The sequence below is a fragment of the Vulpes vulpes genome, chromosome 4 (assembly GCF_048418805.1).
Source record: "Vulpes vulpes isolate BD-2025 chromosome 4, VulVul3, whole genome shotgun sequence".
Lineage (NCBI taxonomy): Eukaryota > Metazoa > Chordata > Mammalia > Carnivora > Canidae > Vulpes > Vulpes vulpes.
Window position 1 is genome coordinate 41,368,813 of NC_132783.1, and position 22,902 is coordinate 41,391,714.

At 38.9% G+C, this 22,902-nt stretch overlaps 1 protein-coding gene across 11 annotated transcripts in view; it reads left to right on the top strand.

The window, feature by feature from the left end:
* Positions 1 to 22,902, top strand: part of UBE2D3 (ubiquitin conjugating enzyme E2 D3) — a 32,238-nt gene that overhangs the window by 172 nt on the left and 9,164 nt on the right. For 2 of the 11 annotated variants that reach the window (XM_025983814.2, XM_072755553.1), the window contains exons 2-4: positions 1,277 to 1,433; positions 16,237 to 16,300; positions 16,387 to 16,418. In XM_025983814.2, the coding sequence (XP_025839599.2) occupies positions 1,410 to 1,433; positions 16,237 to 16,300; positions 16,387 to 16,418 (120 nt within the window). In that variant the 5' untranslated portion in view covers positions 1,277 to 1,409. Of the gene's footprint in view, positions 1 to 2; positions 562 to 1,276; positions 1,434 to 16,236; positions 16,301 to 16,366; positions 16,419 to 22,902 lie in introns of those variants that run through there. The other 9 variants (XM_025983813.2, XM_072755552.1, XM_025983811.2 and 6 more) reach the window with 9 other exon arrangements.

A 22,902-nucleotide genomic window follows, 5' to 3' on the forward strand; every position in this document is an offset into this window, starting at 1 on the left:
CTGCTGGGAGGGGCGTGGGTCTCGACCGCGCAGCTGCCGCTTCCATTACCTTCCTCCCATGGTCTCCTTCCGGTTCTCGATGCTTCTCTGAGTCTGAGGGTTTCCGCCGCTCGTCCACCCTCCCCCCCAGCCCATGACCCGCCTCCGGCCCCCGCCCTCCCAGTCCAACCTCCGATCTGTTTAGTAAGAAGGTGCTGTTCCGAAAAGGAGGAAGAGGGGGTAGCACAGATAAACTCGGTCCCGGACGTAGGAAGTAAACCGTCCCCCCCTCACCCTTAGATTCGTCCTGTGCTCGCGACGGCGGCGTTGGCGGACTGATACGCGGCGGTGAAGAGGCAGGAGGAGGGGGGAGGGGCGGAGCGTGGCAGCTGGCAGTAGTTCCGTCAGAGCGGACATCTTGTGGCTGTGTCGTGCGCGTGAGCCCCGTAGGGCCGGGGAGGCACCAGCTGCCGCGCGGGGAGGAGGCCGAGGCCGCAGCTTGAGGGAGGCCCCGGCCCCTCTGTACGCGTGGGTGTGGACGGCTAGGGGAAGGGAAGGGAGGCCGGCCCCCTGGCCGGCCGGGTAAGAGGGGAGATCCAGGCCTTGGGTGGCTTGAGTGACCAGCCTGTTGGGTGGGGTGGGGTGGGAAGGCTGGGGACGCCGGGGCCTCTCCTGCCCAAGGGGGTGGGGGAATGGGCGCGTCCTCGCGCCCCAGCCGGAGCCTCAGGGGCAGCTCGGGCGCGTGGTGGCGGTGGCGGGGCGGGCGCGTGCGGGAGCGCGCTGGAAGGCGGAGTGTACGGTGGCGTCAGGGCCGACAGAATAGCTCTGGCTGCGGGGACAGCAGCCTACAGCAAGTCTCTTTATTATTTCCTTCTCCTTCCGGGCCGCACCTTTGAGCAGAAACCGAAAGAACTCCGGCGTCAGTCCGGAGCCTCCAGTGCTCCCCCTCCCCCCTAGCCTTTCTTTGCCCTAGTGACGCCGGCACAGCGCCGACTAGGCCCCGGCTCCTCCTCTGCTGGGCTCCGGACCCTGCCCCGCACCCACCCCTTTCTCCTACGCCTCTTCCTCTCCCACCCGGGTCTCTTTCGAGAGGCCGGGAAGTCAAACTTGTAGCCGCCCCCTCCGCTCTTCCCGTCACCCTCGCCGCCTCTTCGGGCCGAAGCACGGCATAGAGGCTGTTGGTGGCTTTGCCACGCCACCCCACCCACCCCGGATCGCGGCCGTTTTAAGGGACCTGGATTCATCAGGGTCTCTCCGGGGCCTGTGCGAGTGCTGATCTGCTCCGTTTTTGCAAAAGGCGCCTGTGTCTGGCAGAGCCGGTGTGAGACGAAGAGAGACAATCCTTCCGTGCCGCCCGGATAATCAAGAGTTTTGGCCGGACCTTTGAGCACACACCGAGAGAGTGAGGAGCCAGACGAAAAGCACAGACTATGGCGCTGAAACGGATTAATAAGGTAACCCACGGGGCTGAAGGGAATGGGGTCGTGGGAGGGAAGGAAGGCTCGGTCTCGGAGGAAAGCGTGGGGGTGGGGAGGAAGTATAATTAGGAAAACGTCTTTCCTTGGGTCACTTCTGTTGGGGGGGGGGGATGGGAAAGAAAGGAGGCTTTAAAGCTAGAGAACAGAACACTTGTGGCGAATGAGCTGTTTGTCTTGAGTATGTTTCAGTGGAGTCGGCCCAAATTAGGGGTGGGGGAGAGTGATTTTAGGCGCTTCGGTTCTGCTGCTAAAAGCAGAGTTTTAGTCTTGTTTGAGGGTCAGAATTGCCCAGAGACGCTCCAGCAGATGTCATGGCGCTCCCTATTCTCGGTGCTTAAGAACTTTGGCTGTAAGATCAAGGTTTTCGGGTTTTCTAGGGGGAAGAATCGTAGGAAACTCCTAGGGGAGGTGATAGAAATCTGGCGGGTCCTGAACCTAATTGAGGGTCGGTGTAGAAGTCTCTTGGCGGCTGAAGAGTAGTGACTGAACCTAGTTAAACTTCATCGACTCTGAGCAGGTTACACAAGAATAAGTGGGGCTGGGAAGAGATGGGCTGACACGATGTTACCACTTCCTAGGTTTTGTAGTTGAGACTTCTCCCTCGAATTTGTAAGAGGGACGCTGAGAACTGATGTAAAAGGCTTCTGGAAGCTCCCTTCTTTTGACTGGGGGGTAGGAGGGTGGGCGGTACGGGTGTGATGGCAGTAAGGGAAGGTTTGGTGTACCTATCTTTGTCTCGGCTGATTTTATAACACTTTCGGAGATGATTGTTTGGCAACTTGAAACGTGGTTTGATACGAACTATTGATAGAAGTTGAAAAAATACGTTTTTTCGAGCCTGGGGGGGGGGCGCCGGGTGAGCGGAACCTTCACCTCCGGTGGTTTAGTCTCATTTTCTTGCTCTAACTTCTATCCCGCATTTTAAGATGGCGGCTGCTTTAACTGGTTCAGGCTTTTTCCGGCATCTCCTTTCGTAATTATATGAAATAATATTCTTTGTTAAATGTTAACTTTTACATCAGATTGTACACAGCTCTTAAGACGTCCTGCTGAAGACTCGATGTTCAAACTCTGACTGCATTTCCCTTTTTTGTAACTTGTGTATGTGTGGTGTATTTGGTTCTTGCACAATCGAGGAGGGTGGAGTATTTACAGCTAACTTGAAAAAAATGTCATGGAATAAATTCAGCCTTACTAAAAAACTAGGGAGACAGAGGGGGCTGTGGGTTAGAAACTTCGGTTTTGATGGGTTACTTTTTTTTAAAGGAGTTCTATATGGAAGGCATGGCAAGGACTTGGCTTATACTAAGTAGACCTGATGCTGCCTAATTTTTAATATGTGTGACTTTGAGTTTATTTGACCAAACTGGTATTCTGGAAGATGATGGTTCAGATTTTCATGTAATGTATTGAGACTGAAATCTTGAATTTTGATTTAGTCCCATCATTGCATTGTCATTGTGCGTTTATGTAAAATATACACTTAAATGTTTGTTTTGGAGAGAAAAAAAACTTTTAGGAGTTAAGATTTAAAGTAAAAAGGATTAAGCATTTCTTTGCCTATTCTAAGGCCAGCAACACATTGGAGAAGCATGGTCATATTTTATAGCATTGTAGAATATTCAGTACAGATCAAAACCTTTTATCTATGCGAATTAGTTCAGGTTACTGAAGATGTGGAGTAATTTCAAATCCATAGCTTTTTATGCATGTGGAACAACACTTGAAAGGAAGGTCTCATTGATTTTTTTTCTTTTACAGGTGATACCCAGCTGCTGTGACACTACTTAATGATTTAAAAGCTTTAGAGAGGCAATATAATAGTTAAGAATGTGAACTTTGGAGCAGAAATTATCCAGTTAGAGTTCTGGGAATGGGCACGTTATTTGTATGCCTCTATAAAGCGAATACTTGTTATCTACGAACAATAGTTGAGTGTCTAGTATGTTCTAGACAGTAGGGATGCAACAGCGAGCTAAACAAATTTAGGTACCTAGATTTTACTTCTTTTTAATTCTAGGATTAAAGAGGTCAGTGTGTGGCTTTGAACAGGCCCCTGGCACAAGGCATTCAGGTTATTAATACTACTATTTTTAATCTTCAAAAACTTGTAAAGAACTTTCTTAGTTTAGTACTTTTCATTAATACCGGTCTGTCTTTTGCTGTAAATATTTTGAAGGTATGCGTAATACAGAAACTGGACGTAATACTTTCCAAATTGGAAGAAACAGTGCTATGTGGGACTGTTGATTCAGCCTATAGAAGGTTTTTGAAAGGCATGTGGCTTGGTATTTAGCTGTTAATGTCAGAATCACATGATGAAACGTAAAAAAAAAAAAAAAACAAAAAATGCAAGATCCAAACAATTTTAGTGAGTGGATAAAGAAGATGGCTCTTTTGGGGGGAACCTCTGTTCTAGAAATGAGGTCGAGTAGGCATTGATGTTAGTATGGTATTTCTTCTGTCATGTATCTGTTTGTTTTGAATTTACTGTCTACAGCCCCTAAATTCAAACTATTAAGAGATCTGTATTCCTTGTTGATACTTTCTTGAAATGCTTATCAATGGGAAATTTTCAGCCATTAGTAGTAGTTCCTTAGATCAAGCCTTTGGATTTTTTTTTTTTTTTTCCTAATCCTTACGTTACAATATTTTGAGTATTTCTTAGACCAAGCAGCCCTATCAAATATTCTTACTTGGGTTTTTTGCTGTATTATTTATTTCATAAGCTGTAGTTTGGTTTTACAGGACTATTTAATTAAACAACTAGAATCAAAAAAAGGGAACTCCCAAGTTGATTAGTGGTGTTTGAGGACCACAATTTTACTACTTCCATTAAACAATATAACATAGAGTGCTTGTATTTTGGGGAAATTTTCAGAACTTTACATAAAATAAGTGAGCTGAGCCTATAAAAATAAGTGAGCTGAGCCTAGATGAGCAATGTTTTGTTTGCAGTGTGTCAGAACTATTTGAAACATCTGAATTAACTCCTTAAATATTACAACAACTCAAGGAAGTGGGTACAATTAAATTATTATCCTCATTTCAAGATTAGAAACCTGAGGCACAGAAAGGTAAAACAAAAACCGCCCAGGGTCATACCATGGGAGAATTGGGATTAGAACCTGGATAGTCTGGCTCTACATTGTGTCTTAACTGTTATATCAAACTTTAGGTTTTTGGTATTTAAAAGACTTTTCTTTAGCATTATTGTGCTGCTGATAATAGTGAAGACTTAGCATTTACTATGTACCAAGCACTATTCCTAAGCCCTTTGTAAGAATCCACTTCTCTAATCCTCACAACAGTTCTCTGAGATAGATGCTCTTTACCATTCCATTTTATGCATGAGGAAACAGGCAAAGAGAGGTTAAGTTCCTTGTGTAGTCACACAGCTAGTGAGTGACTGAGATGCATATCAGATAGTCTACCTCAAGAATTTAAGCTTTTAAACTCTATGCTATACTGCTATTTCAGACCATTTGAGTTTCTCTTTTTATCACATGAATGAATGTCAGTTTGGTCTTGCTACCTGTTACTCTCCTCTCCCATTTCACATTTAAATAACTGGGATTCAACTTCAATCTTATTCTCAGGTTATGGCTAAATGTGAACTAAGTGGTCCACTAACCTAAGTTTTGAAAACAAGAGTGAGTTTCTTTTTGATTAGTCTCTTTTCAAGGACTATGGGAACCACCATGTGCCGACTAATTGCTAGATGTATCTTAAAAGACACTTTGTCCCCAAAGAGCCTATAGGCTGGATAACATGGTTTTGCAGGTGTTTCTTTAAGATCCTTAAGGTGCTTCGGTAGCCAGCTAATTTTGTAGGATTGTTGTGTGACTCACGGATGCTGATGATGGTGACCTTGGAGTTTAGTTTTATTAAGAGTGACTAACTTGGACGTTGCTTTCATCCTCCTCCTCATCTGTAGTAGTCTAGTTTTCGTTATTCCTGCAAATATAAAGTTGAATACTCTTATTAGCGCTAGGGAAGAAAACAACTACTTCTGTCTCTAGGTTATAGGTTGTTTAATTCATGGATTCAGTGCTTGTTAGTACAAAATACAGTTTGATTCTTACAGATTTTTCAAATCCTTTTGACTATAATGATCCCCCCCCCCTTTTTTTTTTTTATGGATTTCATTTATTTATTTATTCATGAGAGACACAGGGCAGAGACACAGGCAGAGGGAGAAGCAGGCTCCATGCAGGGCGCCCGACGTGGGACGTGATCCTGGGTCTCCAGGATCACGCCCTGGACCGAAGGCAGGTGCTAAACCGCTGAGCCACCGGGGCTGCCCTAATGATCCCTTTCCTGTAAGGAAGACACTTGATTAGGTTCCTACTACTGACATAAAAGTTTTCAGATTAAAATCTGAAACCTTTGATTGGCTTTTGCTTTCTGTAGTATATATGATGGTTTGTGAATTTTGACAAGGGCTGCATTTATATATCAGAATATTAAGCAGTTTCTTTAAAGATTTATTTATTTTTATTTATGATAGACACAGAGAGAAAGAGAGAGGCAGAGACACAGGAGGAGGGAGAAGCAGGCTCCATGCTGGGAGCCCGACGCGGGACTCGATCCCGGGACTCCAGGATCGCGCCCTGGGCCAGAGGCAGGCACCAAACCGCTGAGCCACCCAGGGATCCCCTATTAAGCACTTTCTTAAAGACTATTGCATATGGGATCTTAGCCAGATTTATGGAATCATTTTCTCTGGGAATAGGCGTAATTTTGAAGTGTCCCCTAGGTGATTCTGAGGCCTCCCTCTGGTTAAGATCCACAGACCTAGGGATAATCTTTTAATCAATACTTACATGGAGGTTTTACTCTGTTTGGCACAGTAGTCTAGTCCCAGGAGATAAAAAATGAGGAAGCCTTATTACCCACGAGAATCTGTGCTTTGAGTGGAAGAAACAAGTGTATAAATACAGGACTAGGTGTTTGTCACCTTGTGCAACTTACCTTGAAAGAATATAAATCGAGGATGAGAAACACCCATTTAAAAGAATTAAGGGGGGGGGGAATCCCTGGGTGGCTCAGTGGTTTAGTGCCTGCCTTTGACCCAGGGTGTAATCCTGGAGACCCGGGATCAAGTCCCACGTCGAGCACCCTGCGTGAAACCTGCTTCTCCCTCTCTGCCTGTGTCTTTGTCTCTCTCTCTCTCATGAATGAATAAATAAAATCTTAAAAAAAAAAATTAAAAAGAATTAAGGGGAATCTTTTTTCACGTATTAGGTTTACCCATTATTATTAAAGACAGTTTAAATATTTTACCTGTATTTTATCATCTTAGGGTAGTTTTTCTAACTTAATTCTCATTGTCAAAAGAAAGTATTTTGAAATTAACAAAATGATTTTCAGCCTCTGCTTGGAAAATTTTGTGTTCATGATTTGATTTTGCTACCAATAGCAATGATCTTTTTTTTTTTAATAGCAATGATCTTATTTAAAAATTGAACAGTGTAATTAAGAACAGATGAATTTAGTGAATATTTTATTAGCCAAGTTAATCTTGGTAGATAAGATTTTCAAAACTACCCTCTGCCTTGTTATTTGGGGAAGGGAAAAATTTGATGAAGTGTTTTATACTTTCCCTTAAACATCTGATTTTTATCTCCAACAATACTTCCAACATAATCTTGTATCATTCAGACTTTGAACTTTGCACAGCTGGATTTGTCATATTTGGCCTTGTCAGTTTCAGTTATGAATCACTACTTGGTTACTTGTTCATTTTTAGGATGGAGTACTGGTTCACATTCATCCTAGTCTTATCATTTCAAAGCTAATGTATAATTGGATGTTTTCAACCACTGGACTCTGTTAATTTTGTTTTATTTATTTTAAGATTTTATTTACTTATTCATGAGAGACCGGCAGACTCCATGCAGGAAGCCTGATGCAGGACTCGATCCTGGGACTCCGGGATCATGCCCTGAGCCAAAGGCAGGCAGACAGACGCTCAACTGCTGAGCCACCCAGGCGTCCCTATTTTTTCCATTTATGAAATACCTTGTATGCTTTTACATATCAAAGCTGAGAACCTGAATTTGGCTGTTTTTGCCTATGGAAGGATAGCTTGAATAATTCTAAGTGACTTAAGTGGTGATCTAAAGAAAAAATTGTCTTATTCGTTTGACCCATTTTTTATATCTTGTCTAATGAACAAGCACACTGTCTCACCTGTAATTAGAACTAAATAGGAAATAAATATATTATCAGTGATACAGTGAGACATGGTTTGTAGCTGTTAATCCTTAAGGTAAAAGAAACTTCCAGGATTTCTCAGAAATTACAAATTCCAAACTAAAATGATTTTAAAGTGACTATTCCTTCTAATTCATGTCTGCAGTTTTATGAAATTGTTCAGATCCCCAAGTATTTTTGCCACGCTTCCTTCTGAAATAACTTAGGGGAGCATACATCTCTGAAATGTTTGCTGTTTCCTCCTTTACCATTTGTGTTTACACATGGTATATAGAAATTTCACAACATTAAATTTAATGAAATTTTTTTACTTTATTTTAAAGATTTTATAAATTCATGAGAGACACAGAGAAAGAGAGGCAGAGACATAGGCAGAGGGAGAAGCAGGCTCCTCTCAGGGAGCCCGATGTGATGTGGGACTCGAGCCCGGGTCTCCAGGGTCGTGGGCTGAAGGCGGAGCTAAACTGCTGAGCCACCCGGGCTGCCTGAAGTTTTTTACTTTATAGTAAACCTGATCTTTATAAGAACAATTAAAATAGTTTTTATATGCCTATTTAGGCAATTGTACTGCATTTTGTCCTATCATTGATCTGAATATGTACCTTTATATTTTGCTAGGTTGTAAAGGCTCCTTGAGGGTGATTCTTACCTCAAAATTTCTTGTAAAGGCACTCTTCTTGCCTCCCACCTCATGGCCTCATCTCATCCAGCCCCCAAGGTAGTATTTTCTTGTGCTCAGTATAGGTCTTAGAGGCAAGTCAAGGGCTGTCCTTATAGTGCTTTTCCCCATAGTTATTTATGCATATTTTGTCTTTAAGTCAAAAAAATTTTTTTTAATATTTTATTTTTTTTTTAAACATTTTTTTTTTTTAATTTATTTATTTATGATGGTCACAGAGAGAGAGAGAGGCAGAGACACAGGCAGAGGGAGAAGCAGGCTCCATGCACCGGGAGCCCGACGTGGGACTCGATCCCGGGTCTCCAGGATCGCGCCCTGGGCCAAAGGCAGGCGCCAAACCGCTGCACCACCCAGGGATCCCTAAGTCAAAAATTTTTAAAGAAGTTGACTCTTTAATAAAAATACAAGAAATTACTTTTCAGTAATGGCCTGAACTTCTCTAAGTTTTCCCAAAAGTGATGATAGGAATTGTGTCTATGCTACTGCTATCATTGGGACCTTTGTGTGATAATGTGCAAGATGAATGGTGGAGTATGGGGTAACAAATTATTGTGAACATGGTGATAATTATTATACTCAAGGGTGGAACCCGTGAACTTGGCGTTACCACAGTAATCATCTTTGTTTTCATAAATACTGACTTTGGTTTTTTAATATGTAAGTAGTGGCTATCATTGGAAGAATGTTAAGCAGATTGCTTAAATGGTTATTACTTAGAAGCATTAAATCTTCCTGAACACTGATCTAATGTGGCTGCTGTGTAGCTTCATTGTTTGTAAATAGTTCTTGTATTTCCAATTTTATAAGTTCTTTAAAAGGTAGAGACTGGGCAGCCTGGGTGGCTCAGCGGTTTGGCGCCTGCCTTCAGCCCAGGGCGTGATCCTGGAGACGGGATCGAGTCCCACGTCTGGCTCCCTGCAGGGAGCCTGCTTCTCCCTCTGCCTGTGTCTCTGCCTCTCTCTCTGTCTCTCATGGATAAGTAAATAAAATATTTTTAAAATAAAATAAAAGGTAGAGACTATTTTTTTATACTTCCCTATCATTTCTGTATGCTTTTGTGTTTGATACCTTGGTTTCCTGTTCTTCACAGCCTATGATTAGTCATTTCACTTTGAAATGAGTAAGATGTAGCAAGGGAAGCAAGAAGCAAATATTTAGCATTCTGTTTAGACTTCTAGGCCAGTATCTCGGCCTTTTCTTTCTTTTCTTTTTTCTTTTTTTCTTTTTTCTTTCTTCTTTCGTTTGTTCGTTCGTTCGATTTTATTTATTTATTCATGAGAGGCAGAGACACAGGCAGGGAGAAGCAGGCTCCATGCAAGGAGCCCAATGTGGGACTCGATCCCAGGTCTCCAGGATCACACCCTGGGCTGCAGGCGGCGCTAAACCGCTGCGCCACCTGGGCTGCCCTCGGCCTTTTCATAATTTACTTTTTTTTTTTTTTTTTTTTAAGATTTTATTTATTCATGAGAGAGAGAGGCATAGGCAGAGGAAGAAGCAGACTCCTCTTAGGGAGCCCGATGCAGGATTGGATCCCTGGACTGGGATCACGCCCTGAGCCAAAGGCAGACACTCAACCACTGAGCCACGCAGGCATCCCTCATGATTTACTTCTAACAGTCAACTGTCAAAAAGAGTGTGCTGTAATGATCAAAGCAAAGATCTTTCTCAAGATGACCTGGAGGCTGAGTCCCACAAAAGGAATGGTCAAACTCCTTAACGTTTAGTCATATACCTCCAGACCAGAACACTCAGTGGCATAAGCTATACCTTTTGGTTGCCTTTTAGATTCCTTGACTCTCTATCCTTTGAGTCTGCTTAAGCTTTTAAGTGGAAAGAAGCATATTTCTAAGTGAGAAAAGGCCTGGATTCTCACACTTAGCAGGTGTTCAGGAAGTTTTCAGGAGAAGCAGTTCAGAGGATGGTGATCCAAAAAGAAAATTTTCTCCAAAGAACACACTATGGCAAAGAAATGTCTAACTTTGGTGAGGTTTTTGGTGTTTGTTTTTTATGTCCTTGTATGCCCTTGGTCCGTTTTAAAGTGTCAACATGAGTGGAGACATTAGCAACTCTTAGTGTGTGACAGCCTCCCTGCCAACCTCTATGCTATTTTAGTGGTCTTAATAGTTGGCCGAGAGCCCACCTTAGTAATGCTCTTCTTGGGGAAAGGAGTGGTTAGCAGTATGAAGACGTTACGGGTGCTGTATGTGAGCTGTTCTCTTTGGTCCTTGGCAGTGGTCCTCTCTCCTATGAAGCAAAGAGCTGTTTCAGTTCTTTGTATAATTTTGCAAATTGTTTTTGTCCCTAAAGCCTGTGAAACTTTTAGGATCTAAAGCATAAGGTTAAAACCAAAGACAATTTTGAAAAATTTTTGAGTAGGGGCTTCATTGAAAAGTGATCTTCAGTCCAGTAAATACAGTTTCCTCCTGGAATGGAACAGATAATTATTTTCTCAGTGGCTTTAATTTAAAGGCTAGGTAATGCTAGGTTCACACTGATTGTAGAGGAACTGATCCTTAGGAAACCTGTATTCCATATCATTCATTCTGGGGCATTTATTCCTTGAGTATAATGGAGAGTTGGGTTGGTACAGTTGAAATTTTTTTCTTCAGTTTGCCAAATACTGTATCAAGATCACCCTTTTGAAAAAGCAGCCATTTTGAAATCTATTCCTAGACCTCTAATTTTCAAGCATCTGGTAGATAAACTACTTTGTTTTCTGACCCATCCTTAAAGTTTAGTATGTCCTACATTTGAATGCAATCTTTCCTCTAGTAGGGGGCTCTGACATAAATAGAAATAAGGCCTGTTTCCCTAAGATTGTTGAAAGGGTAAAATGCTTGGTATTTAAGATCTTTTTTTTTCATTCTCCGTGACTTAGTTCTCATGTTCTTCTCTTACCTGAACTACTGCTATAGTTCCTAATGTTACCTACTTCTCTGTTGTTTGTATTAGGAATTTCTACCATATGGGGTTGAGAGAGTCAGTGATAGCCCCACAAATTAAAATTTTGGGGGGCATAACGTGTATTTTAGGGGATAGAAAGTCAGCACTTAGAGTCTTAGAAGTCCTAGTCACAAATAGCGTTAAGAGCCAATGCTCTGAATGATACATAACAGGGATACAGACCTAGGTTTATATATATATAGATAGTTTTTACATCGCTTAAAATTTGAGGCCCTACAAAACAATGCTATATGTGAAAAGGTACAGATCTAGTTGCACATAAAAATATGGAGAAATAGTGGAAGCCAAATTTGGGATAATCTGTTACCTCCTGTGGGGGAAAGGGAATGGAATTTGGGGAGTATGTGAGCAATCTTCAATTATATCCGCAAGTTTTGTTTTGTTTTTTAATATGAAGAGAGTGTAAAAATGCTAACCTTTACTTAACTGACAGGCTGGGTACATAGACTCATGGGTACTTCTACGATATCACCTAATAATTTAAAAAATTAAAAGAATCTCTTCTAGTGTACTATTGCCAATACATCTTTAAAAATAATAAAAACCAAATATGATGTCTTATTCCTGCTTAAAAACTATCCATGGTTCAGGGCGCCTGGGTAGCTCAGTTGGTTGAGCATCTTCTCTTGGTTTCAGCTTAGGTCTTTTATCTCATGGGTCCTTAGACTGAGTCCCAAATAGGGACTACCTGCTAAGTGTGAAGTCTGCTTGAAATCCCCCCCCCCCACCCCCGCACATGTACTCTCCCAAACAAGTGGGTAGATCTTCAATTTTAAAAAAAAAACCACTATCGGTGGTTGACATTGCCTTTGGGATACTCTTGGACGTACTCAAAGCTCATGAAAGATCCAGTCGTGGTTAAGTATTTCTGGCCACATGTGCTACTTCCTTACTTGTATACCGTTGTGTTTCTAGTATGCCAGACTATAAGCAAATGTTTATAGCCCGTATTTTACACTTTTTGAATGAGTTTCTGTTTGGAATGCTTAGCCCTCCATCAAGACCTAGCTCAGTTGTCACTGTTTTTAAACACAGGAAAGGTTAGTGGGTACCTTTTTAGGATTCACAAAGCATGTGAATGCTTTTATTTTAAGCATGTAAGTTGCTAAAGTGTGGTTTGGTTTTTTTTGTTGTTTTTGCATTGTGCCTACTTTATTTTATATTGAGTCTTTTGGGGAATGCATTCATGTTTTATCTTGGTATATTCAAACCTAACATGCTTGATGCCAGAAATGCAGTCTTGTAAGTGAGTGAATGTTTTGATGGTGAAACTTGAATAGCAGATATTACACTTTTCATTTTAGAAATGGATTTAAATTAACGTCTAGTTTCTGATTAGATTAAAAGTTGTTAGACAAGACACATGACTGCGCCTTCTAGCTTAATTTTAAGACTGCTTCATTTAGATTTCTTTCTTAAAATACATGGCTTGAGCATTACATTGTGCTTTAGGTGGGATAAAGTCTATATGGGTGCCAGTAGTAGCTCTACTTAGAATGGGGTCTCTTCACTCTTCCGGTTTTTTCCCCCCTTTGGATTTATTAGAAGGAAACTGGAGTGGTTAACGATCAAAGGAAATAGCTTTAGGAACCCCAGAGCAAGCTACAACCTCAGGGACTAAAATTGCATGTGTATATGCCAAGTCAGCTCTTATTATCTCTGCTGCCCAATGTGGTCTCTTTTTCTTTGGATTCACCATGTAATTTCAAGGCACATGCCTGCCAACAGCTCTTGGTCACATCTTTACAGCTCCTGATTTAGAGAAAGAAGTGTTCCAGCTTCAATTTGAAAAACCAGGCAGAGATGGGTGGACTTGATTAGGTCAGGTCCTGGTTTAGGTTACTTTCCAACCCTTTGAGCTAATTACAGGCTCAAGGAACAAAATTCTGCGATTAGCCCTGTCTGAGTAATGGGTGATTAGCAGCCACCATTAACCAAAAACTACAATCACATGTTTGGAGTAAGGGAAAGCATTTTCATGAAAGAGTAAGATGGTTTATTGAGTAGACAAAATGTCATATATATAGAAGAGTGTCTAGGATGACTTGTTACTATGCTTTCTCATATTTTTCCTTGCTAAGTCACTCTATAATCTCATTTGCTTATGCTACGAGCATAATAATGTCATGAGAATTACTTGTTATGTTAAAGGTGAATGCTGGTACATGATTTAGAAGGCGTGTTTTTTGTTGTTTTTTAAAGATTTTACTTATTCATGAGAAAGAGAGGCAGAGACACAGGCAGAGGGAGAAGCAGGCTCCCTTTGGGGAGCTGGATGTGGGACTTAATCCTGGAACTCCGGGATCACGCCCTGAGCCAAAGGCAGATGCTCAACCGCTGAACCACCCAGACATCCCAAGACCTATTTTTGATCCTTAAAATAACTTGTCATTTTTTTTTCAACGTTGCATTTAAAGTAGATTTTAGTACATAAGGTAATTGGCCTAATTTTAGATCTTTGATTATTACTTCAGATGTGTCTTGTTCATGGAGAACTTGGAAAATAAGGCATTTATAAATTATTTGAGACCAAGATCCTAAAATTATTGGAAGAGCTGAAATTAGACCTTCACTCTGGAGTAATAATGCCAGCACATAAAGGTTTTAATGATTTATAAATACTGTGCCTGAAAACTTTTCTTCTATAAGAAATCATTTCTTAGATTCTTCATAATTGAAACGTGTAATTTTCAAACAGGGTATTATGTATTCTAGATCAACTTTAGAGATGCCTGCAGTTGTATTTATAATGAAGTTGTTTCAAGGTCACTTGGCTATTTTGTTAGATCAACCATCATTGGATTGGTTTTTATTTTAAAATAACGGCTAGATTTTTTTTTTTTTCCTCAGCCATTTCAAACAAGTAACATAATTTGGGGTAGATCACTGTGAGAAACTAAGAGGTAAATATCTGGAAAAAGAGGGAGGGGATAGTTTGAAACAGGTAAGTTTTTAAACTTAAAATAGGCCTTTTTTTGAGCCCTATGTTCCTGAAGGAAAGAGGGAATTAGACTGCATAAGTTAGCTTTTGGTATCCTTTCTTGGTTGGCCAGTTAAACAAAAGAATTTGTTGTATAAGCTTTGGGACATGGGAGAATTCTCTGTTCATTTTTAGTTACGATTCTTTTAGATTACCTGATTCTTACCGTCAGTAAAATTTTTATACCTTGAGATGGTTTTAAAGTAGATTTCCATCATAACAAAAGTGGCTGATTATGGGATGTAAATAAATACCATACGAAAACTCATCTGGTCTATGACAAAGTAATTTGCTTGATAATGGCTAGTTGATTAATTCAAGTTGCAAGTACATTTCTTTTTTTTTCTTTTACATTTCTATTTTCAAAGAAGTATAGTTTCCAAAAAATTACTGGTTCAAAATTATTTGATACACAGGTGTTCATTTCTGCTTTTATTTATTTTTTTTTAATATTTTTATTTATTTATGATAGTCACAGAGAGAGAGAGAGAGGCAGAGACACAGGCAGAGGGAGAAGCAGGCTCCATGCACCAGGAGCCCGATGTGGGATTCGATCCCGGGTCTCCAGGATCGTGCCCTGGGCCAAAGGCAGGCGCCAAACCGCTGCGCCACCCAGGGATCCCTCTGCTTTTATTTTTAAGCTAAAACCATACATAGTTTCTTTTAAGCAGTTGTTTTTAACTTTCAGTCAAGAGTTTCTGTAATTCCTACTGGTGAGGATCAACGGTGAATTGGAATGAATTTTCTCCCATTTTTTAAATATTTGAACATTTGAAGGTATATATTTACAAAGACAAGCATAAATGATCTGATATTCCATTATCCTAAGGTTGTGAATCCTGTATCTCTGGATGCTTTGATAATCTTAAAAGCAGATATGGTATGAGTTTCAGAAGCAAGTTTAATAGGGTTTATCAGAACAATCCCCCCTCCACACCCCAGTTTTATTGAAATAAAATTGACCTGTAACATTTTTTGGCTAACATACACCACATAATATTTTGATATATGTATTTTGTGAAATGATTACCACAGGACAGTTCTTCTGCATTGTTTTGTTTTTTAATGGGATGAATCTAGATTGAGCATTCCTAAAACATTAGCTGTTTCCTGAAGTGCATTTCGATCATATGGTAGAGGCAAGTTTTTGCTCTGGTTGTCTTCCTGCAGTATCTTGTATTTCCACCTTTTTCTTAGAAACCCACTATTACCTCATGGTTCTGTAAATCCCTATAGAGATTTATATATAGGCGTATATATAGATGCAGTTACATCATCTTTAAAAACGTAAGGAAACAGTTCTTATTACATTATCCATATTATGTACAAGTCATGGAAGAGCTAAGAATATATTTGTAAATGAAAGGTAATACGTAATTTTGGAAACTGCCTGTTTTACTAAGAGCAAACATCAGGCACTTTCAGAGTTGTAATTTTACTGAGCATTGTATAAAAGACATGGTTGTGTTGCAGGAATAAGATCAAACCAAAAAGGATACTTACCTCACCCCATGAGAGATTTTTCAAGTGGAAAGTGAGGTCTGGGCATAGTGTGGTTCAGAAATAACAGGATTTTAAGATAGTAAAAACAAGGGCCTCTGAGATGTCCAGAAAGTTCAGCAAACAACATGAATGTTGAAAATTGCCTTGTCTAAGTTCTTAGGCCATGAAAGTATCTGATAAGAGCTTTTTTGTTTTGGACAGCTTTTATTGGTATTACAAATGTTTATATCTTATGCCTACTACTGTCCCAGGATCTGGACTATAGTTACTTAGATTTTCTCTCTTTTATTAGAATGTTACTGATGTGAACTCTGATTGTATGTTCCTTAAAGGATGGAGTGAAAATAAACAGTTGACCCTCTGCTTGCTTGTGTTTTTTTTTTTTATTATTATTATTATGGTTACATAACCCATGATTTTCTGTTTTGATCTAGGAACTTAGTGATTTGGCCCGTGACCCTCCAGCACAATGTTCTGCAGGTCCAGTTGGGGATGATAGTAAGTAACTCTCAAGTTGATTTTAACAGCTAATTTCAAACAATCTTGTCCATTTTTAGATAACAGTTGTTTTGTTTGTTTCCTAGTGTTTCATTGGCAAGCCACAATTATGGGACCTGTAAGTATTAAGAATCAAAATTTTTTGCTTTTAATTAAAAATTCAGTATTGACCTAGTTGTATTTCACTTAGTCTTATATTTATTACATTGTAGTACCATTTTGGACTTGCCATAGTTGTACTGCTTTTGAAAGGCACAATAATTTAATGAATTAGTCATTTGTTAACATTTGCTGTGTGTCCCTGATTTCAGGTTCTAGAATATAACATTTCTGACCTATCAAAATGTTTTTTTCACTTTATACTAGTTTTCTTTTATAGTAATGTTGTAAAACATTGTCACAAAGCTTCTTTTATAGAGCCAATTAACTTACTAATAACTCTACCATGGTGTTACTCAAAGATCTTGTTGCTGCCAAAAATCTAAGTTTTTGTTGTATTACTTTGATATTTGATTCTCTATAGAACTTTAGTTTTTTGCAAAACTTGAATATTTTTAGGTAGAAAGTGATATTTTGAATACAGCAAAATTCCTTTCTATCCTGGGTAGATAAGAAACTGTATATGCTGGATAATTGAATATTCAGAATTATGGATACCATCTAAGAATTTCACAGAATTAGAACGCAGTAAAACAACCTGGGGTAAGACTGTATCTTGCACAATACTTAATGTTTTTTGATTTGGAAGGCACTTGAGGATTTCTATTCTAAATTATATGTATGTCTTAATCTGCCCCCTTCCCTTTTGGTGGTTTAATCTCAACATAAGTGTCAATAATGTACTTGGTGAGATAATGGTCAATAATGGATGTCTATCATTCTAAATGGAGAAATGATCTTGGAAAAATTAGCCAGTTAATGAGTTGGATCAATAAGTATTTATTTCGTAGTTCAGATTTTGATAACTAATATTTTTTTCTATCTTAGTGTGATTACCCCACTGTGTTGTCAGCCATTAAGGATAGATATGATCCCTCTCATTCTTTACGGAACTTAAAAATCTGGGAAATACAATTAAAACAGTGATAAAGTGGGAAGTAAGTGATACATGAATGAAGCACTTAGTAGGAGAAATTTTATGGGAAATCATAGCCGGGATGAGTTAGAGTAATTATGAAATGTTAGGACCTAAAAGCAAGGAGATTGTGAATCCAGTTAAGTTAAACTTGGTGATGGTGGTAGAGTGGGGTGATATTTAGCTGTGGTAAATTTTATTTTGCTTTAAAAATGCTTCCTTTTATTATTGGGTAGCAAAATTGTTACTTATTTTAAATGCACATAGTTAACTTAGTGTGGCTTTTGCCCAGTTTGATCCCCAGAACATTCTAAAAGTTGGCTGTCTTCACATTAAAACCTGTACCAGGCCTTCATTGCACTGCATTAATGGCTTGGGGTGGAGTAGCAACTACCTCCCTTTTTTATATGGAGTCTGTGTCTCATAGTATTCCTATCAACTTAATTTTGCCTACCTAGTTTCTGTAGGCACTTAGATTTATAGTTTTTAGAATTTTCTCATAGATTACCAATTTTCAAAGCAGAGTACTCAGTAAAATACCTTAGTATTTCTACCAAGTAAAAGCTCATCTTCAATCCAGAGGGTGCTTTCAAGATGGCCTTATTTATAAAAAATTAGTTGTCGGTGTTAAGCACTAAAGAGTTGGTAATCAAGATTTCTAATTGGGCATAATAAACCAACTCTTTGAAACCAGTGTGATGTTTTCCTGCTGGACTTTGAGACTTCACGGTTTTTTTGAACTGTCTTTTCAAAAGGTAAGGAATATACTTACAGTAAATGAAAGTGAAGTATAAGTAAGTAGTTTATGCTAGCAATATTCCTGAGAATAAAAAGGAGATTGCTTATCCTGACCTTTTTGTAACTGTTTAATTTGCTTTTATTTTCAGAAAACATTTTTCACTTGTTTTATACCTATTTCAGATTATAGCTATTCCTTGTAAATTTTTTTAGCAACTGTAAATGACCGTTTTCTGCTTTTAAAAACAAATACTTGATTATCAGAACTACTTAAATATTCTCTGATTAACAAAAGCAAAAACTGTATTTAAGTAAGCACCTGTTTAGATGTGAACTTGCAAGTAGTTAACAATTACCCTTACTTAGAGAGTCATCAATGAAATACCTCATATTCTTATTTTGGCTTTTGATTGCATTTTTATGATAAAATATCACAGTTCAATTAGATAAATAATTGCTTTATTTTGTTAGTAAGTGACATGCAGATAAATGAGCTAAAACATAGGGCCATTGGTGGTATAACAACACATATTTGCACATTTGCTGAAAGAATAAATGGTTACAAATGTACTTTTGCTTTGGAGTACTTCTTCTAGGTCAGTAAAAGTGATTGGTAGTGCCACATAAGTAAAGGTTCCTGACTAAGAAATGGAGCATCTATTTTGTTTTAATACAGAGTTAACTATTGAATTTAGTGTACTGTAGTCTGGAAATGTTCTTAATCATTAAGCTTATGAGGCAGAAATGCTTCTTTCTAATAACTATTTGAACTGACTTATTCTTTCTGAAGGTAGGATACTTTGGAAGCATAAATACTAAACTAAACCTTTGAAGGAATTGACAGCATTGCTGGTTATGTGGTTTTTAAACTTTGGTTTTTATGATTTTTTTTTTTTTTTTTTTTTTTTTTTTTTTTTTTTTTTTTTTTTGGTATTAAGGGCAGTTCCCATTAACAATGCAATTAGAAATTAACTCCTTACCTGACATTTATACACTTGATTTTTCTTCAATTGGAGATGGAGCTGGCAGGAAGATATTTTGAAATTATTAGGAGAACCACACTGATACTATGATACAGCCATGGTAGAAAGTACCATTTTGGGGGTAATACAATGTAACCTTAGTCCTTAGTCTGAGCAGAATCAGCTGCAAAAACCATCTGAAGTCAACTAACTGGTTCATAGGTATTGTCTTATTGGTCCATAAGGGTTATTTTTGCAACTAACTTTAAATGTATTGTGTCAGTTCCTACAAAGGCTAATGATCCATGAAAACTCTTCCCTTTTTAAGGAACTTTGTAGTCTAGAGGAAGAGGGAAATAAAAGTAAATAAGTTACAAGCATGTTGAATAGTATGTGCACAGAAAGGTATAAAAGAAGGACAGCAGGATATTGAACCAAAGGAAAGGCAGTATTATCTTTTTAAGGACATGTAAGCTTGAGATGGATCCAACAGTATAGGTAGGGTCCTAGAGATGAAGAAGATAAGGATGCAGATAAGAATATTTCAAGTTAGAAGAAAGAAATAATAGAAAAAAGAGGTGTGAAATATTTTAAGTGCAGTAAAGAGAACATATACAGGAGACGAGGTGGAAGATGAGACCAACTGTATTTAGTGGGAAGGAGATCATAAAGCACCTTGTGTCCTTAGGAGTTTGCAGTTTATCTTGAAAGCTGTACTAGATTTCAAGCAGGGGTGTAACTTGTATTTTACGACAATTTCAGCATTGGGGCAGGGGATAAATGAGAAGAAAAAGAGTGAAGGAAGGAATACCAGAAGTAAGCCATTGCCGTAATTATAAATAAAAACTGGTAAGATCTTGAACGCAGAGTAGTGGCAGTGGGCATAAAGGAGAGGAAGGAAGCTAGCTAGTTCAAGAAACTTTAAGGGTCTTTAAGATTAATAACTACTTTGATTAATGAAGAGTTTGTGGTTTGTGTTTTGGACACAGGAAACATCCAGAAATAAATATTTATAGGCATTTGAATATATATGTCTTGGAACTAATAACTATACTAAAGAAAAATTAAAGAGTTGCCAAAATAAGTATGGGTCAGGAGATAAAAGCAGAAGATGGATCTGGGCAACTTTATGGTTGCTCTGGGGGAGGAGTACAGACACTGAGAAGGAGTGACTTTGGATTGATGGGAGTTAAAACCAGGGTGTAGAAGGTTTCTAAAGAAGAGATCTAATAAAATTCTGGATTTCTAAGATTTGGGTCAACTTACTGATCAAAGTATTCCTTTTTGCTTTTTTTATATATTGTTTGCTTTTTTTTTTTTTTTTTTAAGATTTTTTTATTTATTCAGGAGAGGCAGAGAGACACAGAGGGAGAAGCAAGCTCCACATAGGGAGCCCAACGTGGGACTTGATCCTGGGTCTGCAGGATCATGCCCTGGGCTGAAGGCAGTGCTAAACCACTGAGCCACCAGAGTTCTGCTTTCAATTTATAGTAAATTTGATACAGAGCCTCAATTTTTAGATATAATAGTTCGGTTACCTCAGGATTTTGTGATTTTACCAGCTTTTCCTCTGAGTTGAAAGAATGTAGTGTTGAATTGTTCCTTCTGTATGTTCTTTTTTTGAACAAATGAAATTTGGCAAGACAACTGGGTGGCTCAGCGGTTGAGCGCTTGCTTTCGGCCCAGGGCGTGATCCTGGTGTCCTGGGATTGAGTCCCACATTAGGCTCCCTGCATGGAGCCTGCTTTCTCTCTCTCTCTCTCTCTCTCTCATGAATGAATAAATAAAATCTTTTTAAAAAAAAAAAAAAAAAGAAATTTGACTTTCCCTAAATCTTAGCATTAGGGGCCTGGTGCTTGGGTGGCTTAGTCCTAGGCACATGCCTTCAGCTCAAGTCAAGATCCCAGAATCCTGGGATCGAACCCCACGTTGGGCTCCATGTTCAGTGAGAATTCTGCTTCTCTCCGTGCCTGTGCTCTCTCGTTCTGTCAAATGAATAAATCTTTAAAAAAAAAATTAAAAACTAAATCTTATCATTAGATTGCCTTTATCCAGAAGCCGTCCAATACAGCACTTGCGATTATATGAAACTTGGAATGTAAACTTAGAACTTCATGATTTGGTTTTATAAAAACTTTCACTATTTAAAATTACCCTAAAATTGTTTATTGTACACTGTACATTTTCCATATTAGTTTATTTTGTAAAAGCAATATGCCATTTGAAGCATCTATTGGTAGTTAATGTAGCTGTTAACAAAGATAATGCTAATCTAATAAATTTAGATCATATTCTGTGCTTTGTTTTTTTCTGTACTTTTAATATCCTGCTTTTCAGTGTTGTTTTTTGAATTAAAGTTTTTAGACAATAGGAAAAGAAAAAGCTTTGGAGTAAAAAGGACTCAGATTATACTAGCTGAATGTTTCTTTGAACTTTATCAGTAAATTGACATTTTTCCTTCAAGTTGCAGGTATCTCCTGTTCATTTTTCTTACTTGCAACATTTTATTGCATGTCTCTTTACCAGAATGTTAATTATCCCATCAAGATAAATTGTTCTCTATGTCCTTTATACGTGCCTGGTCTATAGAATGAAGTTAGATTAATTCAACTATTTTACAAAGCGCTGGGAATTAAATGAGCTATATTTTAAAGTTTCAGATCTGAAAACATTTTTACTTGGCTCATACCAGAATGGGCATTGTAAAAGGCTCATGTTAGCACTACACACATACTCTCTTGAATGTAGAGAAATGGATGTTGGTAATAACTCAGTTACTATACATTTTCAAAGACCTTGTCAGGTGGCTTCTTTGCATAACCATAGGCAGTTTTCATATTTTCTTCAACTTTCACCTTAAAGTTTTTGACAAGGTCACTGTCTTTTGTCATCACTCTCTAATCCATGTTGACCAGTGATCTTTTATTTATAAGACCTGGATTTGGGGGCACTTGGGTGGCTTAATTGGTTAAGCATCTGCCTTGGGCTCAGGTCATGATCCCAGGGTTCTGTGACTGAGCCCTGCAACGGGCTCCCTGCTTGGCAGGGAGTCTGCTTCTCCCTCTCCCTCTCCCTCTCCCTCTCCTTCTGCCCCTTCCTCCTCTGTGTGCTGTCTCTTTCTCTCAAACTCTTTTTTAAAAAAATGTTTTTAAAAGCCCTGGTTTCAATCTTGGTTCTGTCTTCTACCACCTAAGTTTTTCCTTCAAGTCCCATTTTTATTTATCCATAAAGTGGGAACACAATTCTGTCTTTTTCCTGGTAAAATGTAAGATTCTAGCAAGTAGTGTTTTCCAAATGCTACTTCATACTAACTTTGTGTGATATTTAGGAGAGTTCTTCATACCCCAATTAATAATCAACAAAGGAGGAAGAGTGGTGCTATAGCTTGAAAATTTCTATTTTTCTGTTGAAGTGGAAGAGAAAATGTTCTATGTTGTTTTCCAAATCTAGTAATCCTGTGTATTGATTTGTTGTGGAAAATTCAGTATGCTTTTGAAGAAAAATATTCCATGGTTTCGGGGGTCCCTTGGGGGACACAGTTAAGCATCCAAATCTTGGTTTCAGTTCAGGTTGTGACCTCAGGGACCTGGAATTGAACCCGAAGTCAGGTTCCGTGTTCAGCAGAGTCTGCTTAAGGCTCTCCCCCTGTCCTTCCCTCCTGTTCTCTCTCTCTCTCTTTCTCTCTCTCAGATCTTTAAAAAAAAAAAAAAAAAAATCATGGTTTTAAATGAGAATTTTGAGAAGTTCCTGGCTGGTTGGGTTGGAAAAGCATGTGACTCAATTTTAGAATCAGGAATTTGAGCCCCATATTGTGTGTAGACATTACT